We start from the raw sequence: 25,384 nt of genomic DNA on the forward strand, positions 1-25,384 counted from the left end.
TCTTAAGTACTGAACCAGCAAGAAAGTCCTTGCAATCTGTAATTTTTTTTTTTTACAAGTTTTCTTACAGGTTATCTCTTTCACCCACTTGCTTCCTGCCATATTCCTGGGGCCTGACACAGCAGGTGCTCAAGAAACATTTGCTGACTGAGACGGAATGAAGAGGTGGGATGTGTGGGAAGGGAGGGTAGGAGGCTTGAAATTTTCCTCACCTGCCCCTCCCCAACTCCAAGGAACCCCTGGTGCCCCGCCACCCGCCACGGAAACCACTTTGAGAGCCAGTAGTCTGGGTCAGCCCTTTCCCTTTATGGATAGGTCAACTCTATGCCCAAAACCAGGAAAGCCTGGAGGCCACACGGGAGACCAGGGCAGTGACTAGTCCCCAGTTCCCCACCCCTTCCTCATCAGGCCATATGGGAGTAATTAGCCACGTCCCACCTTTGCTATTAAACTATGGCCTGGCTCATGGGACAGAATACCCTGTGTCATCTGACTTAGGTGTGGTGGAACTGGACTGATTTGTGCTGCTCCTATAGGTCCACTTCCTTCTCCTCCCTGGAGTCGCCTCATCCCCTCCCAGCGTGACCAACTGTTCCTCGGCCCTAAGCCTCCTGGTCGGCTGCTGTCTGCCCTGCACACTGCCCCTCCAGGTAAGGCCTCCTGGGGAACACGTCCCCTCTCCCTGGAGGCGCTGATGCCCCCTGGGAAGGGCTTGCAGGCTGTACTCCCAGACATTTTTGGTGTTTTGGCTGTGCTGGGTCTTCGGTGCTGCGCATGGACTTTCTCTAGTTGCGGCGAGCAGGGTCTCCTCGCCAGATGTGGTGTGCAGGCTTCTCATTGTGGTGTTTTGTTGTAGACTGTGGGCTCTAGGCACATGGCTTCAGCAGTCACCGTGCGAGGGCTCTAGAGCTCAGGCTCTGTAGTTGTGGTACCCCAGGCTTAGTTGCCTCATGTGGGATCTTGATTGAACCTGTGCCCCTTGCACTGGCAGGGAGATTCCTATCCTTGGCACTGGACCACCAGGGAAGTCCCTCCCAGGGGTCTTTCTGGGTGCCAGGTGCACCAGAGGTGGAGTAGGTGTGGGCAGTTCGGATTGATTTGCCAAACTGGGAGGAGCTGCATTTCTCTCTGTTTCTGTCGATCTGTCTCTCTCTGGCAAAGCTCTGGCTTAGAACCCCCACTGCTTCTTGGCCCCCATGAGCACCCCAGAGCCCTTCCTCTTTCCCACCCCATTCCGTGGGGAGAGGACCTGAGTTGCGGGGAGAAGGGAGTGGATTTTGTTCTGTTTATCTGATCTTTATGGCATCCCGGCATCATGGCATTCTTCAGTTCCTTTCTGGGAAAAAATATCTCAGGTTCCACTTGGGTGGAATCTCGGCCCTGACCTCCCCAACCCCCATCCCCCGATCCAGGCTCCTCCTCCCTGCCAAGGGCCTCAGTGCCTCCTAGGAGGAGCTGCTATAAACCCAGGACAAAAAAACTATATTCATTTTAAGTGCATTTCCACACACTAACCTTCTGTGCGTGGCCCCAAACCCCAGCTGCACAAAGTAGGTTGTGGTCAGAGTTCAGCCTCCTGAACCTCCTCAAAGGTTTTGTCTTTTAGGTCTCTTTCCAGGAACTCTGGCATGAACATATAATTCTAAATCCCACTCCCTTTTCATCACCCGAGGCCACCTGCCGGCTCCTCCATCCCGCACTTGGAGGGTTATGCCAGCTATGCCCAAGAGAAGTAGCCCACCAGCCATCAGAGTCTTCTTTAATTTTTTTGGCTGCACTGCACAGCATATGGTATCTTAGTTCCCTGACCAGGGATCGAACTCTCGCCCTCAGCAGTGAGCGTGCAGAGTACTAACCACTGGACCACCAGGGAAGTTCCAAACTAGTATTATTCCAATGTGAAATCAACAGAAGGGTTGAGATAATTTTGTCTCATTTGCTTCCCAAGTCTTGGAATGTGTGCTCAGTCACTCAGTTGTGTCCAACTTTTTGCAACCCTATGGACTGTAGCCCACCAGGCTGTGGGATTTTTCTGGCAAGAATACTGGAGTGCATTGCCATTTCCTCCTCCAGGGAATCTCCCTGACCCAGGGATCGAACCTGTGTCTCCTGTGTATCCTGCACTGTAGGCAGATTTTTTACCGCTGAGCCACTGGGGAAGCCCAAGTCTTAGAAACTGCGGTGTATCTTACATCGATAGCACACCTAATCCGGACACTCAGTTTTCACTCTAGATCCTTGATCTTTAATTAGACTTTGTAAAAATGTCCTGTGGGAGCAGATTTGCCCCTCCACGATGTCCCAAATATCCTGTCAGGATTTTCAGCTATTGAATTGGCTATCAGACACTGGTTTTGGTGGGGTTTTGCTGTGGGGGTGGGGGGTGGACGTTTGGGTTTAGTTTTCTTGGCCTCATCTTGGGCATGTGGGATCTAGTTCCCTGACCAGGGTTTGAACCCATGCCCCCTGCAGTGGAAGCGCAGAGTCTAAACTACTGGACCCGCCAGTGTTTTTACTTTTTATCTTGAAATTGTCTTCAATGTACAGAATAGAGAAGCTTTTCTTAATTTAATTTAGTTTAATGCTAACAGTTTGTCCAACACAACTGCTATATTTCAAGGGCTTGAGAGCCAGAGGGTGCACCCTGTGGGGCAGACAAATAACATTTCCACGATAGCAGAACGTTCTTGTAGACAGCACCAGGCGGTAGACTGGAGCTCCATGTGCAACACGGGAGTTCAGCTCAGTTCAGTCGATCAGTCGTGTCCGACTCTTTGCAACCCCATGAACCGCAGTGCGCCAGGCCTCCCTGTCCATCACCAACTCCCGGAGTCCACCCAAACCCATGTCCATCGAGTCGATGATGCCATCCAACCATCTCATCCTCTGTCGTCCCCTTCTCCTCCTGCCCTCAATCTTTCCCAGCATCAGGGTCTTTTCCAATGAGTCAGCTCTTCGCATCAGGTGGGCAAAGTATTGGAGTTTCAGCTTCAACATCAGTCCTTCCAATGAACACCCAGGACTGATCTCCTTTAGGATGGACTGGTTGGATCTCCTTGCAGTCCAAGGGACTCTCAGGAGTCTTCTCCAACGCCACAGTTCAAAAGCATCAGTTCTTCGGCGCTCAGCTTTCTTTATAGTCCAACTCTCACATCCATACATGACCACTGGAAAAACCATAGCCTTGACTAGACAGACCTTTGTTGGCAAAGTAATGTCTCTGCTTTTGAATATGCTATCTAGGTTGGTCATAACTTTCCTTCCAAGGAGTAAGCGTCTTTTAATTTCATGGCTGCAATCACCATCTGCAGTGATTTTGAAGCCCCCCAAAATAAAGTCTGACACTGTTTCCACTGTTTCCCCATCTATTTCCCATGAAGTGATGGGACCAGATGCCATGATCTTTGTTTTCTGAATATTGAGCTTTAAGCCAACTCTTTCACTCTCCTCTTTCACTTTCATCAAGAAGCTTTTTAGTTCCTCTTCACTTTCTGCCATAAGGGTGGTATCATCTGCATATCTGAGGTTATTGATATTTCTCCCAGCAATCTTGATTCCAGCTTGTACTTCTTCCAGCCCAGCGTTTCTCATGATGTACTTTGCATAGAGGTTAAATAAGCAGGGTGACACTATACAGCCTTGACGTACTCCTTTTCCTATTTGGAACCAGTCTGTTGTTCCATATCCAGTTCTAACTGTTGCTTCCTGACCTGCATACAGGTTTCTCAAGAGGCAGGTCAGGTGGTCTGGTAGTCCCCATCTCTTTCAGAATTTGAGCGCAGCTGCGACGGTGCAAGAGCTAACCCGCGCCCAAGGTAAGGAGCGGCGGCTGCACTTTGCTGGAGCAGCCGTGAAGAGAGACCCCGCGTCCAAAGTAAGAGAAACCCAGGTAAGACGATAGGCACTGAGAGAGGGGGTCAGGGGGCAGACAGACTGAAACTACAGTCACGGACAACTAGCCAATCTGAACTCGGGAGAGGAGTTTGCAGTTACATTAAAAGAGGAAAGTTCGGATTCTGGATCACAACTGCTCCAGCTTTGTGTTTTGGGGAAAGAGACATACTCAGAAACTCTGTTTTCTTATCTGTAAAAAGGGCAGCTCCATGGCTGCAGGAAGTGGAGGGGCACAGGGCTAAGGTCCTAGATTTCTGCTCCTGCGGCTGGGGTCTGGAGTCTGGGAGGGCTTTGTGACCGCTTGCAGGAACAGAAAGGACCAGGGAGTGGACCAAGAGACCCCCAGGATCCCCTAGAGCGCAACCAGGGATGGGAGGTGTCTTGAGTGCTTATTCCCTGAGCTCTTCTTGTCCTCTCCCCGCAAACTGTTCAGGTTCACTGGCACCTTCGGGCCTTGGCATTGGCTGTTCTGTCCACCAGGAGTGTCCTTTCCCCCAACTCGTATACTGCCTGGTGAGCCCTCTATCATAATTCTGTTGTACTCCTCCCAGACGGAGTCTTGGCTCTAAGCCTCAACTCCAGGGCCCTGGGGAGCACCCAGTAACCAGCCCTGTCTTCTCCCTAGGCTGGGGAAGACTCTGGGGAAGCTAAGAAAGGGCAAGGGCAAGGGCAAAGTCACGGTCAAGGTGGGACCTGAGAACCATTGGAACCTATCCAGGTCAAGAGGTTGTGTGACCTGGTGGGTAGGAGAGTGTGGACTCTGGGGCCAGCTCTGCTGTTTTCTCACTGAGTCCCTTAGCCTCAGTTTTCTCATCTGTAAAATAGAAATAACCCACATGTGCCCACTAGGCATGGGTGTTATTGTGTTTTTTTCAATATTTATTTACTTATTTGGCTGTACCAGGTCTTAGTTGTGACACAAGGCATTGTCAATCTTTATTGCAGCATGCCAGGATCTTTAGTTGTGGTACGTGGGATCTACTTCCTTGATCAGGGATCAAACCCCAGACCCCTGCATTGGGAGCTCAGCATCTTAGCCACTGGACCACCAGGGAAGTCCCTTAGTCAGTCAGTTCAGTCGCTCAATCATGTGCGACTCTTTGCAACCCCGTGAATCGCAGCACGCCAGGCCTCCCTGTCCATCACCAACTCCCAGAGTTCACCCAAACTCATGTCCATCAAGTCGGTGATGCCATCCAGCCATCTCATCCTCTGTCGTCCCCTTCTCCTCCTGCCCCCAATCCCTCCCAGCATCAGGGTCTTTTCCAGTGAGTCAGCTCTTCGCATGAGGTGGAAGTCCCTACGCATGTGTTATTATCCTTCTTGTCAAAGGTGCCATGTTCACTCTCCCCTCCTCCCAGCTGCTCCAAACCATGTATCCACCCGGTTGCACCAAGGTGAAGTGTTCCTGGCACCACTGTCTTCCCGGGCTGTTGCTACAGCTGCTTCTGGCTCTGTGCTTCTTCTCTTATCTGCGTGTGTCTCAAGACAAGCCCAAGCCCATGTGGGTCTCTGAACTGGGGGCCCCTTCCCAGGCCACTGAGGGGTCCTCCGCCCACCTGCCCCTGCGTGTCCTGCTGTGGACGTGGCCATTCAACCATCCAGTGGCTCTGTCCCGCTGCTCGGAGTTGTGGCCTGGTGCAGCTGACTGCCAGCTGACCATCAACCGAAGCGAGTACCCTCAGGCGGACGCAGTCCTCGTGCACCACCGGGAGGTCAGCAACCGGCCCCAGACGCAGCTCCCGCCTTCCCCGCGGCCCCCTGGCCAGCGCTGGGTTTGGTTCAGCATGGAGTCGCCCAGCAACTGCTTGAAACTGAAGGACCTAGACGGCTACTTCAACCTCACCATGTCCTACCGCCGGGACTCAGATATCTTCATGCCCTACGGCTGGCTCGAGCCATGGCCTGGCCAGCCTGTGGAGACGCTGCTCAACATCTCGGCCAAGACCAAGCTGGTGGCCTGGGTGGTGTCCAACTGGAAGAAAGACTCTCTCAGGGTGCACTACTACAAGCTGCTGAAGCCACACCTCCAAGTGGACGTGTACGGACGCTTCCACACCCCACTGCCCTACGCGCTCATGGCCAAGCAGCTGTCCCAGTACAAGTTCTACCTGGCTTTTGAGAACTCCCTGCACCCCGACTACATCACAGAGAAGCTGTGGAAGAATGCCCTGCAGGCATGGGCCGTGCCAGTGGTCCTGGGCCCCAGCCGGGCCAACTATGAACAGTTCCTGCCACCCAAAGCCTTCATCCACGTCGACGACTTCCAGAGCCCCAGAGACCTGGCGCAGTACTTGCTAGCACTGGACAAGGACTACGCCAGCTACCTGAACTACTTCCGCTGGCGGGAGACGCTGCGGCCTCGGTCCTTCTCCTGGGCCCTTATGTTCTGTAAGGCCTGCTGGAAGCTGCAGCAGGAGCCCAGGTACCAGACGGTGCCCAGTATCGCGTCTTGGTTCCAGTGAGCAGGCCAGCCTGGCACCTGCACTGCTGACTATCTGGGGACCTTGGTGGCTGGAGCTCTCCCTTACCTGGGGCTTCACCAGGGGTCTTTCCTCCCTGGGAGCTCGCTTGCTGGGAACTTTACCTGGTGGGGTCAGGGGTGAGTTACCAGGGGCTATGGCTGCCCCTGGGGAACTGGCCTTGGCATCCTGCCCTCTGGTGATGGCTCTGGTGGACTGGTTTGTGATTACTGCTGCTGTTGATGAACTGTCTCTGAGGTATTAAGGTTGGCAATACTGACACCATTTTCCATATGGGAATGCTCTGAGGAAAACTGGCGTGTCCTCCCTTATTCCACACCAGCATTGTCCTCTCAGGGCAACTCTGCTCCCAGGGGTCACTCAAAGGGTCTGGCGACATCTGTGCTTGTCACAAATGGGGTGGGCTGATAGCATCCAGTAGATGGGGAGCCAGACATCCTGCCCAAAAGTCTACAGTGCCCAGAGTGGCCCTGAACTTGTGAGAATGGACTGGCCCCAAGTGTTCAGAGGTAGGAAAAACCCTCAAGCAGGGTGGGAAGACCGAGGCCGGGAGCAGGTGATAGTGGGGGTGGGGCTGTCTGGGAGGTCACATAGGGCAAGGTTGAGACAAGTGAATCGTCTATACCCACTGCAAGGATACAGGAGGGGCAGGGCATGCCCCTAAAGGAGGTTTGTGCATGGTTCTAAGCCCCATGTGAGTGACAGTCTCTGTGTCCTGTGAGAGTGTGTGTGTGTGTGTGTGTGTATGATGTGCACTGCTGAGAACCCCCAGCCCTGGGTTCTGCGAAGGCAGCGCTTGTTTATGTTCCAATTCTCTGGTGGGCTGGGCCAGCGCCTTGTGGTTGGATCCAGGTGGAAGACAGGGAGGCTGTGGTCCCAGGAGGCCACACATACACACCCCCAAGGCACTTCAGGGACAACAGGCCCAAGCACCAAAGTTGATTTTCCTGCTGTGTGTCCTGGGCTGAGCAACTTCCCTCTCTGAGGCTCAGGGCCTTCTAGGATGGGGAAACTGAGGCTCAGCTTCCTCGGCTTCTGGGAACTCTGGCCTCTCTGCCACAGCTGCCGGGCTGAGTCAGCCCGAATGTTGTAAGAATCCACCACCCCAAACCTCAGAGTCAAAAGACTGCGGGGGCGTGTGGGGACCCCAGCCAGCCAGCATGCTCTGAAACTGCCTTCCAAGCTGACCACCCACGGTCTGGGGCCTGGCCTCCAAGTGCTGCTCTTGGGCCTCCCTGGAAGTCCTGCCTATTAGCTGACTCCAGGGGGTCCAGCTGCCGCAACAGCAAAATAGAAGACTGGAAAGCAGGGAGCTGGGAGTGTTCCTGCCCAGCCAGGTGAGCCTCCCTGGGGGGAGCATCTGACCTGAGTCTCCCAGCATCAGGATGGGGATTGGGTCTGCGCAGGATACCATGTTTGGTAGGTTCTAGAAGGTGGTCCTTAGTGCAGCAGAGAGGAGGCCAGTCTAGGAGACACAACAGTAAAGGAGAGGGTGGGGCTGTTCTTTTGAGAATCCCAGTCTAGTGTGGGACGATGGAAGAGAAGGGACTGTGCCCTTAGACAAACTGGGCCAAGGGGCAGTTGTGCCTTGGAGACATTCCCTTGCTACCCAGTCTGAGGGGAAGAAGGGTAGGAGTCCACTCCATCTGGTCTCCCGTGAGCCAGTCCTGGGCTTGCAGCAGCCACTCTCTTGCCCACCCTCCTCAGACCATTGACCAGCAGACCCCTCTCTGCCTGCTAGGAACCCAACATCCTATGCCCGTTCTGGGCGTGCCAAGCATCAAGGTGACACCGTGGGCAAATCTAAACACCACATCACGCTTTTTCCATCCTCCACGGGGCTCCTGGAAAATTCTCCCTCGAGCTCTGGCCAAAGCCTTTACGGCCCAGGACGTAGGTCCCTGGGGACCCAGCTGTGCCCCAGCAGGCGCCGGTTTTGGGCTAGATGGGGTTGGCGCCCGCCCCAGACCTATCCCCGCAGGGAGATGGGCAGCGCCGATATTTTTAGCTAGTGAAAGGAGATAGTGGCTCCGAGTTCACCCTGGTGGGAGCTGACCAGGCCCGAAGAGGTCTATTGGGTGAGGGAGATTTGGACCACTTGGACCTCAGTTTTTCCATCTGCACTGTGGCTCAATCTTTCCTTCCCAGAAGGACACCTTGCCGGGGAGTAGGCTAGGACACACACCTGGAAGGGGCAAGAGAGCCTGTAGAGAGATGCGAAGGAAGGTCCCTGTGGACATGCTCCCTTTCAGCCCCTTTCCTTTCTGCACGCCTGAACAAAACCGTTTTTCTTTCCCCCGAGCCCAAAGCAAATGGGATCCTCCCAGCATAATGCAGGTGGTACCCGTCCCCCTCTTCCCAATGGAGATGGCGTCTCCTCCCCGTAGGCCTTCAGCGCAGAGTCACAACCCCGGCTGGATTTTCCACACTTTATTTTGGTACAGTTAACGCGAGAGTCCTGGGCCCTGGACGGCATCTTCTGCTTGTGCGCAGCCTGTCGCGGGGCTTGCCAGGCGGGACCGTGGGTGCCGTCGGGGCGGGGGCCGTGGCCGCCGTCTCTCCGGGCCGGCTGAGGTAGGGTCACACGCAGGCGCACTCGCGCGCCGACAGCTCGTGGACCGTGTGGTAGCGACTGTGCGTGTCCAGAAAGGACACCTCGTCCTCGTAGGCCGTCGGGCGGCAGCAGGGCTGAGCGCGGACCCGCTCTCGCCGCACTCGCCGCCGCTGGCGCAGGCGTCGCAGCCCCAGGTCGTAGACGCGCGCGGCCGCCTCGCACGCGCCTGCGCAGTAGCGGAACAGCACCGTCTCTTCCGATGCGTAGCCCAGGCCCAGCTCGCTCACGCGCACCTCGAGCTCGCGCAGCCCGCAAGGCCGTGTCCCCGACCGCGCACGCGCGCGCCGCCGCCGGGGCCCCGCCCGACGGCGCGGACCAGGGGACCGCCCGGCCCAGGGCGTCAGTTCTCGAAGCTCCACCGCGTCCGGGGCGCCCTGCAGCAGTGCACGGTCTGCGAGGGGATGGAGAAGGGCCGGGGGGGGGGGGGGGTGGTCAGTGGGTGGATGCATGGGAAGAAGCGCCACATCTACGCTGTTCCTCTGCGAAAAGGGACCCTGTGGTGACTCAAGGGCTAGTGCACCCTCTCCCGACCACATCTTATCTTGCTCCCTGATTCCGGCTCATGCACCCTTTCTGGGCGGCGTGTGTGTAAGGGGAGGGTTGCATATCCAGGCTCCCAGGCTGGGTCCCCAAGGCTACCAGCACCCTTCTCTGGAGCCTACACCTAAGATGGACTGCCCAGAACCATTTCCTGTACCACATACCAGTCTGCCCCAACTTGAGCTGAGCCGACCCGGTGTCTGTCTCCCTGTGGGCACACCCCTCCACCACTCTGTGGACCCCATCCCTATGCAGGGCAGCACTGGAAATTCTTCCCTTTTTCACTGAGCTGCTCTCACCTCACTGGAGAAAAAAAAAGGGGCGGGGTGGCGCTCAGCAAGCGGTGTAGTGAACCAAATCCCTGTCCCTCCTGGGCCCCAGCTGTCCCCACCCCACGCTGGTTGCTCCAGGAAACTGGCACATCCTCTCTGAGCAGTGTTGGGGGCCTGCTTCCCACAGCCCAACCCTCCACTCTGGTTGAGCTGTCATGGGTCTCTCACTCGGTCTCTGGGATCCCCACCCAAACCTCTGCATCTTCTCGGAACCTCTGGCCTGTTACCAACGCCTCCCCTCCCCCCCCATCCCTCCTGCTCCACCGTGTAGCAGTACTCAGTTTCCCCTTTCACAGCACCAAAGCAGGGTGTGTGAGCTTCTCAAAATGCACAGACGAGCAGCTGACACTGAGACCTGTGTGTTGGCCCCGCCACATGGGGTGACAGCTACTGTCAGGGGCTCCCCCCATGTTACAGGTGAGGAAACCGGGCATCTAGAGGGGGAAAGAGGTGCCTAAGACCTCACCACTGGCAGGTGGCAGAGAGAGAAAAAACCAAACAGCCTTCCCACTTCCATCCCGTGCCCAAGTTTGGTGCAAGTCCAACCCTCTTCTCCCACAACTGCCTGGAGGTGCCCTGAGCCATAGATTCCCAGGGCTCCACGGCCTAAATTTATTTCCCAAGCGGCTGGTCCTGCCCCGGTGCTCCTCAGCCCCAGGAGAGAAGTGTAGACATCGGGATGGCAGACAGCGCTGAACTGACACTGGGTCTGCAGACAGGGGGCTTCCAGCCCCTGAGCAGGTGGCAGTCACTCTTGTGGATGAGAGAGGAAATCCCGAGTTTAACCTCCCACCTGCCCCCAAGGCTGGCGCACCTGGCTGTCAAAAGAAATAGCTTCTTGGGAGGCCCAAGGGGGAAGGGCTGTCTCACCCTGGGAGCTGTCTGTTCCCATAGGGGGTCTCAAGAGCAGACAAGCCCCGGTCCTGAGCCTTGCTCTGCCCACTCTGAGCCTTGTGGTTTCAGGCAGATGACAGCCCTACTTTGGTTGCACCCATTGTACCCTGCTGTACCCCACTTTCATTGTTTGCTCAGTGAGACTTGCGGAGTCCCTACTTTGGCTGCAGCTGGGAGGGTAGACATCGGGGGCCACCCAACGGCATCTTCTGGGAGATGGGTGGGAGTAGGGTGGCAAGCACTGCTTGCTCTAGAATCAGGGTGAGCCTACCTCACTAACAATGCCTGCAATTCCACCAGTGTGTCCACCCCAAAGATGTGTGTCTAGAGTTAATTCATAGGATTGCCAGGTTAAGATACAGATCCCTGCTTCAGTGTGAATTTCAGATAAACAATAATCTTCTAGTATATCTGTCCTTCCAGCAGGCCTGGCCACGTGCACAGGAATACACGTGGAATACAAGGAGATGATGCCCGCACCTCCCTGGCCCAAGCCTGAGATTCCTCCGTCAGTGCATTAATCCCAGAATCTAGAACACGGACTCTGGGGTATGGAAATCCATGTCCTTCCTCCAGTAGGGCTGGATCCGGGGACAGGATGCGGGGCAGGCAGGACCCGACAGAGGGCTGAGATCCTCCCTGGTGCCTGAAATTCACCACTGGGCCTTTGCCCCCAGGGGCTGGAGTACTAGCTTTGGGGAGCCCGGGTCTCTGGGACCCAGTGTCCTGGGAAGGACTTAGCAGCCTGAAGGGGGGAGCGGCGGGGGCGGAAGTGGAGCTTGCGCCGGAGGCCACCCTTGTCCATTGTGAAGACAAGAAAGAAGGATTGTGTAGGCCAGCAGGGCGCGTGCAGACTTGCACACAGGCGTGCACGCACCCCCTACCCACGGGGGCCCACGCACGCTCCCCCGCCTACACCTAATCCCCATTCACCAGTGCGGATGCACGTGTGGACACACCCATGCACCCACGAAGTCAGGGCCCACGCACCGCTCCAGCCCCACAGAAGCTGCAGGGGGCAGGCATCAGGGGCGAGTGGGGAGCTGGACCATGCAGCCACACCCCCCACGGCTGACATTTCCACTTTTCTACCTCCTGGCCTTTTCCCACAGCGTTCTTGCCCATCTTCTGTTCCTCTATGTCTGTCTTTCTCCCATTTCTAGGACTCGTCCAATTTCTAGGTCTCTCTTTGCCTCCCCCATCACCCCCCTCCCGGCAGGTCACTAGGGCCTCGGGTCCAGCCTCCCTCTTCCTCCACCCCCCGCTGTGCTGCAGGGGCCGCCCGGGCCGAATGCCCAGGTCTAATCTCCATCTGGCCCCCGGGCCCCTCAGGGCTAGAGCCTAATTCCTTGTGACAGCTGAGCTGAGGGACCCCAGTTCCCAGCATCCATCCCCTCTGACACCCCTGCCAGACCGTTGAGGGGATTTGCACCCTCCCTCCACCCCATCTAAAATAAGCCTCTGTGGCCCCACTCCACTGCGTACAACATTCCACCATTATGGCCGCTGCGATGTTGGGGGTATCTGACTCAAGACGGGGCGGGGGAGGGCTTACACTGGGCCAGACGGGCAATGCGGGCGTCCAGGGTGCGAGGCGGCCGGCGCAACGGGGCCAGCGCGGGTCCGAGGCGGTGGCCGAGGAGCAGGCCCTCCCGACACATCCAGATGGAGAGCACGGAGCTGCAGAGCACCGAGGCCAGGGCCGCCGCCTTCCAGCGCTGCATCCTCAGCCTGCGTCCACGGGATGGTCAGCCACACGGCCTCCGTCGTCTGTCTGTCAGGCAACAAATGAATGGGCACAGGGTGCTGGACCAGCTAGTGGGATACAGTGGGGCCCCTGAATTTGGACCACTCCTGCTTAATGACCAATAATAATATAGAAGTGATTCATCTAGGAACCACTAAACAAGGTTGTGGAAAATGCTGCCAAGGAGTAGGTGGGCACTGTGCCAGGGGTAACCTGGGAACCACCCCCATCTGGGCGTCCCAGAGTGCTTTCCTGAGGATTGAAGAAAGTTGAGACTTGAACAAAGGTAGGAGCTAGCCAGGCAGAAGAGAATGGCATCTCAGGCAGGGGCAACAGCTGGTGCAAAGGTCCTGAGGCGTGACCCGTGGTGGCCAATCCAGCCAGGAGGCTGCAGTGGCTGGAATCCAGGGAGTCTGGGGAAGAGTGGAAGGTGAGGACATCCCCAGCAGGGGGCACTGTGGGACAAGGGTGGTGAGGAGAGGTGGTGCTTAGAATAGGTACAGTCTGGGAGGCTGGAGCCCTGGGGTTGAGCCATATTAATGTCCCTGGAAGTGACTTTGCGCCCTGCTCTGGGCCTAGGTTCCCTGCCCCCCCAGACAAATAGATGCCCAGAAGTGGGCAGCAATGGACCAAAGCTGCCCTCAACCCACCTCCAGGCCTTTGTACAAGTGAGTCCTTCTATCCAGAACATTCTCTCCTCCACTGCCGCCCACTCCCATTCCACTTTCAGTCTTAGCTTAGACGGTGCCTCCCCCAGGAAGCTTTCCCGGATTGCGCCTCCTCCCCAGCCCCAGGCCCGTGCAAGGACACTCTGTGGGTCCCCATAATGTCTAAGCTTCTCCTGCTGGGGCGCTGATTACTCAGCGTTGTGGTTGCCTAGTCGCGTCATGCTCACAGTAGCTGTTTAATAACTCCTGCGTACCCCCACACCCCCACCCTGTCTGAGAAGCTCACCGCCACTGAGCGGCCTCCAGCCCGCGTTTACATTACTCCGCCGGCTGCCCGGCGCGGGGCCTGGCGGCCGGCCCGGTGTAAACATTTACATGGAGCGATGAAAGCAGGGCTGGACGACGGTCAGCGCCCCAGCTCGGCCGCGGGGTGCTGGGCGTCCCCGCGCGCGCGGGCGCGCGCGCGCGCGCCTTGGGCCGCACAGGCTGACCTGCGCGCTGCCCAGAGCAGTTAATTGCGTGCTATTTGCATTTCGTTTGCGTGTGATGTGCCTGTGTCGGCGGAGGGGAGCCTGGCGTGATTAAGAGCAGAAAGTTTGGAACCACCTCTCCCCTCGCCCCAACGGTGCACCCGCACATGACCTACACCAGACAGTAAGTAACGGAGAACGCTTATTAACCCCTTGTTGTGTACCAGAACCGGTGCTGAGCCCAGGAAGGAGGCATTGTAACCTCCATTTTATAACTGGAGAAACTGAGTCAAAGGCATAGCTAGGAAAGGATCTAGAGACACACCCTGATTCTTTGACACAATGCACACCACGTGGGCGGGCAAATGCTCTGGAGTCATTCTGAGGACCTGCCACTGTTGGTGGTATTGGATTTTTTTTTTTTTTTTTTTTGGCCATGAGGCATGCAGGATTTTCTCCAGCCAGGTGATGGAACAGGTGCCCCCTGCATTGGGAGCTCAGACTCTTAACCACTGGACTCTAGGGAAGTCCGTGGTGGTATTTGATACTGCTGTTATTATTACTGTGGTGATATTATTACTGTCAGTGGGGTGATGGATAATGAGGGCCCCAACCTGTGGCCATGTAAACAAACCCTGGGCCAGCCTGGTGTGCTGAGGACGCAGCAGGTGCAAAGGCCCTAGGGCAGGGCTATGCTTGGCTGGTTGAAGGAATCATCAAGGCAACCCCATGTCGCTGGAGCAAAGTGAGCAATAGGAGGTGAAGGCAGGGAGGTGACGAGGACAGGTTGTGCAGGTCATGCAGCCCTGTGGGTTGGGAGGAGAAGACTTCATTCTCAAGGTTGTGCAGCAAACAGGTCAGTCTTGGCATTTGTCAAGTGCCCAAACCCACTGCCTTTACTCTTAATGAGCCCCTACTTGATGCCAGATCCCATTGTACAAACTTAATGCATGTTATTAAGTCATTTTAACTTCATAAGAGTCCTTATTCCCATTTTACAGATGGAAAAACTGAGGCCCCGAGTGGCAAAGTGACCTGCCAGGGTCACAGAGCTAAGATGAAAACTCTGGTGGCCTCACCCACCATGGCAGGGGAAGACAGGGAAACCCCTCCAGGTGCAAGACCTCTGGTCGTCACACCCGTCTTGGAGTGGCATGCCTCAGTTTCCCTGTTAGATTGGAACAAGGTCCCTGTACAGCACTAGTGTAAAACAGGGGGCTGAAAGGATAGATGGTTCTCCAGCCCCAAGATGGCCCAGCCACAGGAGCCCCTGGTGGCCTTGGAGCTGCAGACCTCCTGGAGCTTTGAGGGGGATGGGAAAGCAGGGGACTGCTGGTGGAGGGGACCTGGCAGGCACAGCTGATAAGCGTCTGCAACAATGGGCCTTTCTGTATGGGGGTCACCCAACTGGTTTGTCTCTGGCATGGACCTGATGGGGAGCGGGTGTGGCAGGGGGCATGGAGGAGGAGACCAGGTGTGCACGATCTGTGTGCTTGTGTCATGGGGAAGGTGGGCACTCACACAGCACACTTGGGGGCTCATGTTCACACCCAGACCCACACACACTGTGACTCGCTTAGCACACGTGCGCGTGCACACACACTCTCTCATGTGTGCCCAGTGTTGCATGCACACTTTCAGACACTGCCCAGCTCACACATTCTGACATGCTCAGAAGCCATCCTGCTTACACACTCAGTGGTCTCACATACCCTCAAACAGAATTCCACTCACATGCTTGGACACAACCACACACTCGGGTGTTCTCCCGCCTAGAACATGACCATGCGCTCAAACATTATCACACCCTCACATCACTGCACTCACATGCTAGTGTGTTTCATACTCTCACATGTGGGCATTTTACTCACAAACATAGCATCCAAGCACTACCACTCACTAGTGTTTGCACATGTGCACACACATCCTGATTTGCCCTTGGGCACTCCCCTGATCACACCCCTTACACTCTCTCATGCCCATGCACACCCTTGAGACTCATACGCCCACACAAATCAAGCACCTTCACACTCAGACACATGTCTTGCACGCTGACACAGAGAATGGGCACGCCACACACGTGCCACCTCCAAGCCATCCCTTGAGCACTTGATCTTGTGCGTGCACAGGCGTGCCTGTTATCACCTGCATCCTATATTCCAGCCACTCGCGCAAGCAGGCATGCAGACACACATGTCCTGCCAGTGCTGGTGGCCCTCGGCCACCAAGATTCCAGGCGACACTGGGCGGTGGAGGCACAGCAGGTTGCGAGTGGGGAGAGGGGAGTGTGGGAGGCAGAATGGCCCGGAGGAGAGGGCCTGCTCTGCCCACACCTGCTGGCCTTTCAGGTGCCACCCATCTGCCAGACAGGACCTGCTCAGGGGTCCCTCTCAAGCCAACAATGCCCAGACCCTGGAGAATCCTCATTGCCTAAGGAAGGGGGCACCTCCCTTCATGGGGCTCAGGTAAGTCAGTCTGAACTACAGCAAGAGGGTTCTGGAATGACCTCAACTTCTAGGTGGAGGTCACAGAGTCCCCAGGGCTGGGAGGGAGGGGAAACTGAGGCTCAGAGAGGGGTGATGAACAGCCTGTCGACACACAGCCAGCTGGATCTTTCCAATTATCCAAGGAGCAGACAATTAGGGTGAGGGTGTGGGGGTGTTCCTGGCAGCTTCTTTGATGGTGCCAGGAAACACTGCTCGTTATCTTGATGTCCCGGCAATGCTCCAAGTTTCCACCTTTCTACAGAGCTTCCCAGGGAACACCCACCAGGCATACCTGTTCCCAGGGTCACCAGCCTTTAGCCTGCGGAGCTGCTGGCCTCAGGGAAGAACCTGCTTCATGCTTGTTCCCAGGGAGAGGTTGGAGGGGAGGGGAACCCTCCATCCACCCACTCATCTCTCTAGTCTGGGGGAAGCATGCCTGTCTCCATCAGGCAAACTCCTACTCATCCTTCAAAGTCCCAGCTCCTATAGCCCCTCCTCCCAAAAGCCATGCCTGCTCCCTATCTTGACCATCCCCCCACAGCTGCAGGGCCCTCCCTCTTGCCCAGCTCTGCCAGCATAGTATGTGGGTCCATATCTGTCTTTGCTGGACAGGAGGAGCTTCTGGAGGGACAGTCTGGGCTGGGTCCCCTCAAGGCAAAGATGGACATTGAGGATTCCACCCACAGTCACCAGGCTTTTGCCCGTGCGGTGCCTCCCTCCACTAACACTGTTCTCCCCCTGCACCTCACTCCCAGATCTGTGTCTGGTCCTCCTGTATCTGTTTCCCCAGTTTCAGAAAGGGTCCGAGGGGGTCTGCCCCACACTATAGGAATGACTGGGTTGCCTGTGGGGCTGTCATCGCCACCCACGGGCAGAACGAGCCAGGCCGGGAAGCCATGTGGGCAGAAGAGGGAGTGGCTGCCGCTGGAGAGGGTGTTTCTGGATGCTGCGGCACCTGGGGTCCAGACAGCTGGATGTGCATCCATGTTCTGCCTCTTCCTGGATGGACCACATGGCAAGCTCCTCCCCCTCTCTGAGCCCTGGTTTTCCCATCTGTACAATGGGCTGCCCAGGACATGTCCTCATCTGGAGGGCCATTTTTGTTCAGTGAAGCCCTCAGGCCTGGCCAATGGCAGCAGTGGGGCCCGGGTGCCAGACGCGTGTTCTTGCACACCCTTCTCTGCTTCCTCCATCAGTCCTCCAGCTCTGGGGCTGGCAGCTGGGCCCATTTCGTTTACCCCAGATGGCCCCTGGGGGTTCCCTAGGGATCCACTGCTGGGGAAACTGAGGCCCCGTTTCATGATGGGGAAATGGGTGGGACTTGGGCCTCTCTCAAGACAAGATTCAATGGTTCTGCAAAACAAGAAACAAATTCCACAGCCCACAAAAATGTGCCCCCTCCCTTGGAGGGCCCCAGGGCCCAGCCCCACCCTGTGGTGGGGATGGGGAGGCCAGGGCAGGCACAAGCCAGCGTCGCACATCTGCGGATAAACCAGGAACATCTGGCTAGCACAGCTGGTTCCGATGTCGCGTCTGCGGGGGCCAGGGGCCAGCCTGTGGGGCGGCCTCATGGGAGGATGCAGGCACAGACACCCACTGCAGAACCTTCCAGGCCTGGCTAGAGGTGGGAGTCCAGCCTCTCCTTTTTTTCCTCCAACCCAGAAGCTGCCTGCTGGCCGATTGCTAAAACCATCACTTGCTGGCTCCCTGCTACTCAGGTCCTGAGCTTATCTTAAGGGGCTCTGGGTCTGTCTTCACCAAAGTGAGGCTGAGGAGTGGACATCTGGGGAGGACTTCTGTGTTGGTTGCTTTGTGATAATAGTATTAAAGAAAAATAGCTAATACTAACACTAGTGAACAACACCATTGCTGCTGTTCTAAGCGCTTTACAACTAGTGACTTCGTAGAAAGGTGTGGACCATTTTATCCCCATTGTGTAGACAGAAAAACTGAGGTCCAAAAGACTGAAGTGTCTTCCTCAGGGTCAAACAGAGCATGAATGGCCAAGCTAGAATTTGAACTCAGGCGGTTGGGCAAACTCCTACTCATCCTTCAAAGCTCCAGCCTCAGTGCCCTCTGTTCCACATTCGTGAACACTGTGCCATATGGCCTTCCTCGTACAACCAGAACAGGAATAATAACATTAACACCTGGCGATGCTGGCTATTCCATTTATTTAGTGCTGAGCCCTCTGCCGAGTGCTTTCCACAAGTTTATTTCTCCCCCACAGTCCCTGGGAAAGATACTGTCATTATTAGCCCATTATTAGCCCCATTTACCACATGGAAACTGAGGCTTGGAGAGGTAAAATGACTTGCTCAAGATCACACAGAAATTAAGTGGCTGAGCTGCAGTTGAACCGGGGTCTGACTCTAAACTTGTTCTCTCAATGTCTCCACAACCCCCGTAACAAGGGTCATGCTGGAGGTGGACAGAGAAAAGCAAGGTCTTGCTGTTTAGGAGGGGCTGAGGTCCAAGGAAGGAGAATATTTTCTCTAAGACACAGAGCAGAGCAGAACTAGCAAGTAAACAGAAGACCCACATGGCAGGAAGCCCAGTGTGCCAGGCTGTTCTGCCCCCAACACATTCACTCAACACTTATGGAGTGCCCACTAGGTGCTGGGCAGCCAGGGAACACAGGATGGCCAAGGCTGACCTGGGACTCCACCCTTGCCAAGCTCAGACCATCCATTCAGGGAGACGGATAATGAAAGAGAGAGAAAGGTATTTTAGGGAATTCCCTGGCAGTCCAGTGGTTAGGACTTTGCACTTTCACTGCTGGGGCCCCAGGTTTGATCCCTGGTTGGAGAACCAAGATCTCACAAGCTGTGTGGCTAGAAAAGTAAGAGAGAAAGGAGGAAAGGAGGGAGGGAGGGAGGGGGAGAGAGAGAGAGAGAAGAAAACAGTAGAAACTAACACAACAACATCATAAAGAAATTATACTTCAGTTAAAAAATAAAAGAAAAAAATAAAAATAAAGCCCAATAAAAAAGAAAGAAAGGGTAATTTAGAGGTTGTCAGCCCCTAAATTTGGGGGGCTGTTGTTGCCAACAACAGCCCCCCAAATAAAACAAGGTGAAGCAATAGTGACCAGGGTTGCTTTTAGGCTGAGTAGTCGAGGAGGGCGTCTCAGAGGAGGCAGGATTTGTGCTGAGCCCGTGTGAAGATCTAGGAACAGTGTTCTAGGCAGAGAAAACCACATGAGCAAAGGCTCAGAGATAGGATGATAGCTTTTCAAAGGGACCGGGGTGACCAGAGCAAACTTAGCCAGGGAACAGCACAGAGAGATGAGGAGAGATGGGGGGGCCCTATTTCCCACCAGTGCCCAGTGCCCACTTCCTATACCAGCCACTGTGCAGGCATGTTCTTGGGGAGGCTGGGCCGGGGAGCATGTGTGTGGTGGGGCCGCCTGCTTTTCAGACCTGCTGTTTCTGGCCTGGCCCTCTGCGGCTGGCCCATAAAATTCCCACCTCGACCATACCAGCCTGGTCTGGCTTAGCCAAGCTGGCCTGGGACAGGCCTTATAGGCATCTGGGGCGGGCGTTGGGGGTGGACTTCCCCGGGGGAGAATAACAGGATCAACCTAATGAGGCCTGGCATGGCTGAGCAGCTGGCATGGGGCCCAGTGGGTGGCGCGAGGGACATGGGTCCTCCAGGAGGACGCCACACAAATCTGGCCTTGTGACAGAAAGGGAAACCAAGGCACAGACCTCTGACATTTCTCAAACTCTAACACAGGTGTCCTGGGAACCAGGGGACCCGAGTCACCTTTTCCATGTCCCCAAGTTCTGCCTTGGGGTCCTGACATACTGAGCTCTTTAGGCACGGATGATGGGGCCCTTGCTCTGGGCTTTGTTTCCCCTACTAGGAAGTGAGGGCCACCTGCTGGATTTCTTCCAGGGCCAGACAAAGCCCGAGTCCTCTGAGATTGGAAGGGAAGATCTTTCTGCTCCTGAACACCGATGCCAAAGTGTCCCAGGCCTTACTCGGGCTTCCCTGGTGGCCGTTACACACCCTGAAAGTCCAGGAGGCTGGCTGGCTGTTTTGAGAGCCTCAGGTATGCCCCCCACCCTCCCCCTCATGAGTGCAGCAGGCACCGGGCCTGTCTTATTTTCTGCTTCATCCTGGCGTACAGCTTGGCACATGGTAGCTTAGGGCTCAGGAATTACATGGCACATAAGGAAAGATCCCTCCAGCTTGCCCAGCCTCAGTTTTCTCAGATGTGAAATGGAGAAAACCAGCCTCCCACTGTGCCTGCTCAGTTGATGCTCACCGGGCAGAGGGAAGGCCCTCATGGGCCTTGATGTCTAGACTCCCCTACCCCACCTTGGGGGACCAGGAAAGCTGAATCTGCAGAGGAATCCCAGAACCTCTCAGCAAAGATGGCTGCACCCAATGATGCCAGATGCATTAAAGGACCTGTTCTTCTCTCTGTGTCTCCAGCTCCCATCTCCAGGAATCTGTCCTTGAAGGCCCCAGCCCAGGTCTCTGTCAACCTTTCAGAACGATCTCTCCCTCCCACACTCAGACCCCTTGGATTTTCCAAAACCACCCATGCACTTTCCTGCCTCCAGATCTTTGCATATACAGTTGCTACTAGCTGGATGCCTTTACTGGTCCCACTTAGAAAACTCCTACTCATCCTGCACAGCCCCAACACCAGTGGCTCTCCTCTAAGAAGTCTCCCCTGACCCTCCTACCCGGAGGTAGTGCCTTTGCTTCCCACTCTGGCCTCCACCTTGGATTCAAGTCTGTCTTCCTGGAAGGACAAAGCCCAGGAGTCTGACCCCAAACAGACTCAGCTACACCATGGCAGTTCAATACACGTTGGTGGAAATGATCTCCTGGTTGTGTTCTTTGCCTGGCTGCAAACTGTTTGGTTCCCTCTCTTGTCCCAGACTCTTGAAAGCTGTATCCATTGCTCACGCCCCAAAAACTGAGGCCTATCACCTGAGGGACAAGCAGTGATGGGAGAACTTCAGACACTGTGCCCAACTGTAGGGAGGGGTGATTTGGTTTCTTCCCTGCACCTTTGGAACTAGCTCTTCGCAGCTCTCTGGGAGTGGGCTGTAAGGCCTGGGAGTGGCTGTGGAACCTCAAACCTCAGTAGTCCTAGAATGAAGGGTGTGGGGAGGGGTGTCCAAAGGGCCCAAAGCAAGGGGCTGGGGGCGGGAAAAAGCTGGCAAATCTGAAAGTGTCCCCCAGCTGACATCCGCCTAGACCAGTCATGCCCTTTTAGGGCTTCCTCAGCCCGGGGCTCTTTTAAAGACAGACAAAGAATGTCATGGAACAGACAGAAGAGGATGTTGGACAGGGTGGGCAGGCAGGAGTGAGGAAAATCAGAGGTCTGGCGTTTCATGCCCCCAACATAAGCCCTAGTTCTACTCCCCAGATCTGGGCTGCTGGCCTCAGCTTGCAGGTAACCACAGACCCACTGAGCCAGGCCAGTGGTACCATGATATATGTATGCTGGTGCTTCCTAGGGAGGGGACTGTGGTGACACCCACCCCAGGAGAGAAGCCACTTCTGTCTCTGGTCCCAGCCCACATCTGCCCACTGTCTGCAGGCCCCTCTGCTTAAAGACTGTGAACTGACAAACCACAGTTTTTGGGAGAATTTTGGGACCATTCTGAGTAAGAGATGCCTTTAGTAAAAAGAGCAAGGAAGACCGCCCTTTCTTCTTCAAATTTGGTCTTTGCCCTTAAGGGACCCCCCCAAAAAAATGGTTACGCGCCCTCTTGCGGCTGCATAAGGCTCCAGGAGCCTAGAGAGCTGGGCCCTTACCGGAGGACACCGTGTCCCCGGCGGCAGCGGCGGCGGCGCGCAGGGAAAGCGGCTGGAACGCGCCACTGACAGATGTTTACTTCTGCGTGCAGCTGGGCCGCGATGGCAGCCCCCCACTCAGGGTCCGTGGGATCCGGTTGTCCCCCGCGGCCCCTTGTAGAGCACAAGGCCAAAGGGGTATCTGGGTCTCGCCCACCTAAAGGCTGAGGAGGGGTGTTTGGCTGCTCCTGTTTCCACCCCCTCTCCAGAAGCATACAAGGGGGTCCGAGGAGGCAGAAGCGCGCCCGCCCCGTCGGACAGGGACCACCCCTCCCCTGGCCAGACCCTAGCTTAAAGAGGCGCTTGCATCGCCCTCCCGACCCCCTGCCACGCGCGGACCTGTCGCCTCTTGACCCCACCCTCATACACACGCTTGTTCTTGGCTCAAGGCGGGAAGCTACTGGTCTACCGGGAGTCCCTGGACGCCCCCGCAACCTCCGTCCATGGGGGCCAGTCCTTCTCCCGCGCCTGTCCTCTGCGGGCCCCCCTTCTGCCCTTGCTTACCTGCTCCGGGCGCCCTACTAGCCGTCAGTGGCGGCCGCGCCTGCCGCCCGCGCCGGCCCCAGCCCCTGCCCCTGCCGCCGCGACCGCCATCCGGGCCGCCTGGGCCCGCGGCGCCCGGGGGGGCCCGGGCCGGAGGGGGCGGCCGCGGGGGGGTCGCGGCGCGGGCCGGCCCATGGGGCCCCCCCGGGCTCGCTCAGCCGCGGGCTGCGGCCATCCCGGCCCGGCGGAGGCTGGGGCTGAGGGGGTGCCCTGGACGGCCTGCGGCTCAGAGGGCGCGGGGCGCAGGGGCGCACGGACGGCGCGGGCGGCCTCGGTGCGCGGCGCTGGGCTCCGAGGCGGCGGCGCGAGGGGCCCAGGCGCTCCGAGCGGCTCCACGGCGCGCTCTCCCGCCGCCTCCGCCGCTCCCGCCGCGGACGGCTCGGCCGGCTCGGGGCCGGGGGCGGGGCCGGGGGCGGGGCCAGGGGCGGTGGCTCGGATTTCCCGGGACTGGGAGACGCCCCCGCCCAGTTCCGCCCCGCCAGAGGGGGACCTGAACAACGCAGGTGGCAAGGGAGCAAGGACAGCAGCACCTCCTAGACGGCGACATCCCCTGGCCCCAGAGGCCCAGGCGGCTCAGCTTTGTAAAGCCCCTCCAAGGGCCTCTTGCTGAGATAAGAGCCACAGTGCCCCCATGCCAGTCCCTCGACCTTGAGCGTTCCCCACTCCACAGAGAACCGGTCTTACTGCCAGACCCCTACCCCTAGTCCTGCTCGGTCCCCTTCCGGAACGCAAGGCCCCAAGAAGTCTTCTCGCCAAGGGAGCCCCTCGGGGGATTTCCCCCGGGACAGCGTCCCTCCACGTTAGCTATATCCCACTCCCGCTTCAAGAACCCCGACGGCGCATCTTCCATAAATCCGAGACTTCTCCAGACCCCCCTAAGATCGGCCTCCGTGGAATTAAGAGCCACAGCACTCTCCCGAGGCGGTAATCATGGCCCACAATTTACCCCCTCACCTCACTGGGTATTGCGGGGCGCCCAGCCCCTTCCCAGGTCCTCATTCCAGAAAGCTAAAGAAGGTCCCCTCTGGGACCTAGTTTCCCCCTAAGATAGCAAATGAGACCCTAAGACCGACGACGGACGATATCTGCTGTCCACAGAGCCTCTCATCAAGTGGCCGTTCTCCCTAGTCTGGCCTCCGAGCCAGATCCCGCGGGGGGATATCTTCCCACCCCTGGATCCCTGCGGCGCTCTCCTGGGCACCAAGGCCCAGCGTGGCCCAGCTAGCCCAAACCCACCCGGCACCCTCCCCGACGGCTCCGCGTTCCCAATGCGCCCCCTAGCGACTCCAAAGGGCTCAGGGGGCTGGCTGGGGGCGGGGCTGATCCGCCATGGCCCCTCCCCACCCCGGCCTAGTTACGGTGAAACACCCGCCCCAGAGTCCCGCCCCCTTCCCCAGAGTCCCCGCCCCCTGCCCCAGCGCTCTGCTCCAGCCCTCTGAGTCCCCGCGGCCGCCTGAGTTCTTGCAGCCGGGTGCTCTGGTTCTCACTCCCGCGGCCTGATTTCTTTCTGCCTCCTCGCTCTGACTCAGGCCGTCTGCATTCCCCTGATCACAGCTGCCTGGGGTTCATATGGCTATTAGGTCTTCCTAAGACCCCCACCACCACCCCAACCCCCACCACACAGGCACCCCAGCCATGGGAGTGTGGGGCGCACTGGACGCGCGAGCGGGGTGCAGCCTGGATTCTGAATTTGTCGGGGAAGGAAAAAGGGAGTGTGCGTCAGAGCCGGAGCCCCGCACCTGCCCGATTCCAGTCCAGGATGCAAAGGACAGGGGTCTGTGCTTGCCTCTCCGTGCCTCGGTTTCCCTGTCTGTAACACGGGGTGTTAGCAGTAGATCCTGCAAGGGTTGCAGTAAGGATCGAATTGGTAAGTATGAGTAACCATGCCACTTGCTGAGCAATGTCCACGCGTCTGCCACTATTGATGTCGTTAAGGACTCACTCTCAGTGACACACACACACACCCTGGCCGGGAGGGAAGGGTGAGGCACTGACCCCCAAACCTTATTCCAGGCAGGGTCACACCCAGCGCCATGCTCGTTCTCATGCATACCCGCACACCCTTCTAGAACAGCGCCATCCCTACACACACACACACACACACACACAGAGTTCCCTGTAGAGACACAGACACACGTGCTATTCCCGCGCTTAGCAGCCCACTGGCCCTCAGAGCAACCCCAGCGGGACTCCTTGTACGGAGTAGGATTGCTCCTGCACACACGTGTCCACTTGGCTGATTGTTACACATACACACACGCCTTCACACAAAACCCTCTGACAGTCACACGCAAGGCCGAGCATCATGTGCCCACTCCACAGCCATGAACGCACAGGAGTCGAGGAGACTCTGTTGTCATGCGTACTCAGGCCCACACGCACACACCGTGCCGGTCCGGGAAGCACAGCCCCTCTGCACACCCGTATCCAGACCAGGAGCCCACCCCCTCCCCGCCAGCCTTCATTAAACTGTTACCAGCGGCCCCTTGGCCGCCTCCGCTCACTGCACACCGCCTGGACACCCCTCCCTCTCCGCCTGGGCTGGGAGCCATGGGGGCAGGGGCGTACAGACACATGGGGTGCAGGACATACACATGTGCCCACCATGTGGACGTTCGTAAAATGGTTGCCCTGGTAACAGCAACTTGAAAGACCAGGTTCTTCCTCTGGGGTGGGCAGAGGGACAGGGGCGGGGTCGAGGGGCGGGGCTGAGGGCGGGGCCCCCGGGGTGTAGGACTCATGCTCACCTTCCACCACCGCGGGGAGACTCGGTCACGCTCCCCACTCGGAAGGAGACCCCTGCACACTCAGGGACACACACATTGACCCAAACACACACGGAGGAGGCAGCCCCTGTCACACTCAGGCCCCCAGACCCCCTACCCTCCTA

At 57.2% G+C, this 25,384-nt stretch overlaps 2 protein-coding genes across 9 annotated transcripts; one reads left to right on the top strand and one right to left on the bottom strand.

The window, feature by feature from the left end:
* The first annotated feature begins 557 nt into the window (after positions 1–557).
* LOC101108745 (3-galactosyl-N-acetylglucosaminide 4-alpha-L-fucosyltransferase FUT3) lies at positions 558–17,731 on the top strand. 7 transcript variants are annotated; one of them, XM_042250097.1, is made up of 4 exons: positions 558–650; positions 3,770–3,889; positions 4,328–4,407; positions 5,256–6,670. In XM_042250097.1, the coding sequence occupies exon 4, from the start codon at positions 5,268–5,270 to the stop codon at positions 6,357–6,359; it is 1,092 nt and encodes a 363-aa protein (XP_042106031.1). In that variant the 5' UTR covers positions 558–650; positions 3,770–3,889; positions 4,328–4,407; positions 5,256–5,267; the 3' UTR covers positions 6,360–6,670. The 7 variants fall into 7 exon arrangements, with proteins under 7 accessions (XP_042106031.1, XP_042106033.1, XP_060271538.1 ...); XM_042250099.1 differs by lacking the exons at positions 4,328–4,407; positions 5,256–6,670 and adding an exon at positions 15,991–17,731; XM_060415555.1 differs by lacking the exon at positions 4,328–4,407 and having other exon boundaries at positions 3,721–3,889; positions 5,227–6,670.
* NRTN (neurturin) lies at positions 8,793–22,568 on the bottom strand. Of its 2 annotated transcripts, XM_027969804.2 has the most exons (3): positions 22,456–22,568; positions 12,313–12,531; positions 8,793–9,382 (listed from the first exon to the last, which is right to left on the bottom strand). In XM_027969804.2, the coding sequence occupies exons 2-3, from the start codon at positions 12,479–12,481 to the stop codon at positions 8,958–8,960; spliced, it is 594 nt and encodes a 197-aa protein (XP_027825605.1). In that variant the 5' UTR covers positions 12,482–12,531; positions 22,456–22,568; the 3' UTR covers positions 8,793–8,957. The 2 variants fall into 2 exon arrangements, with proteins under 2 accessions (XP_027825605.1, XP_060271542.1); XM_060415559.1 differs by lacking the exon at positions 22,456–22,568 and having other exon boundaries at positions 12,313–12,820.
* Positions 22,569–25,384: the final 2,816 nt, after the last annotated feature.

The sequence above is a fragment of the Ovis aries genome, chromosome 5, assembly GCF_016772045.2.
Source record: "Ovis aries strain OAR_USU_Benz2616 breed Rambouillet chromosome 5, ARS-UI_Ramb_v3.0, whole genome shotgun sequence".
NCBI lineage: Eukaryota > Metazoa > Chordata > Mammalia > Artiodactyla > Bovidae > Ovis > Ovis aries.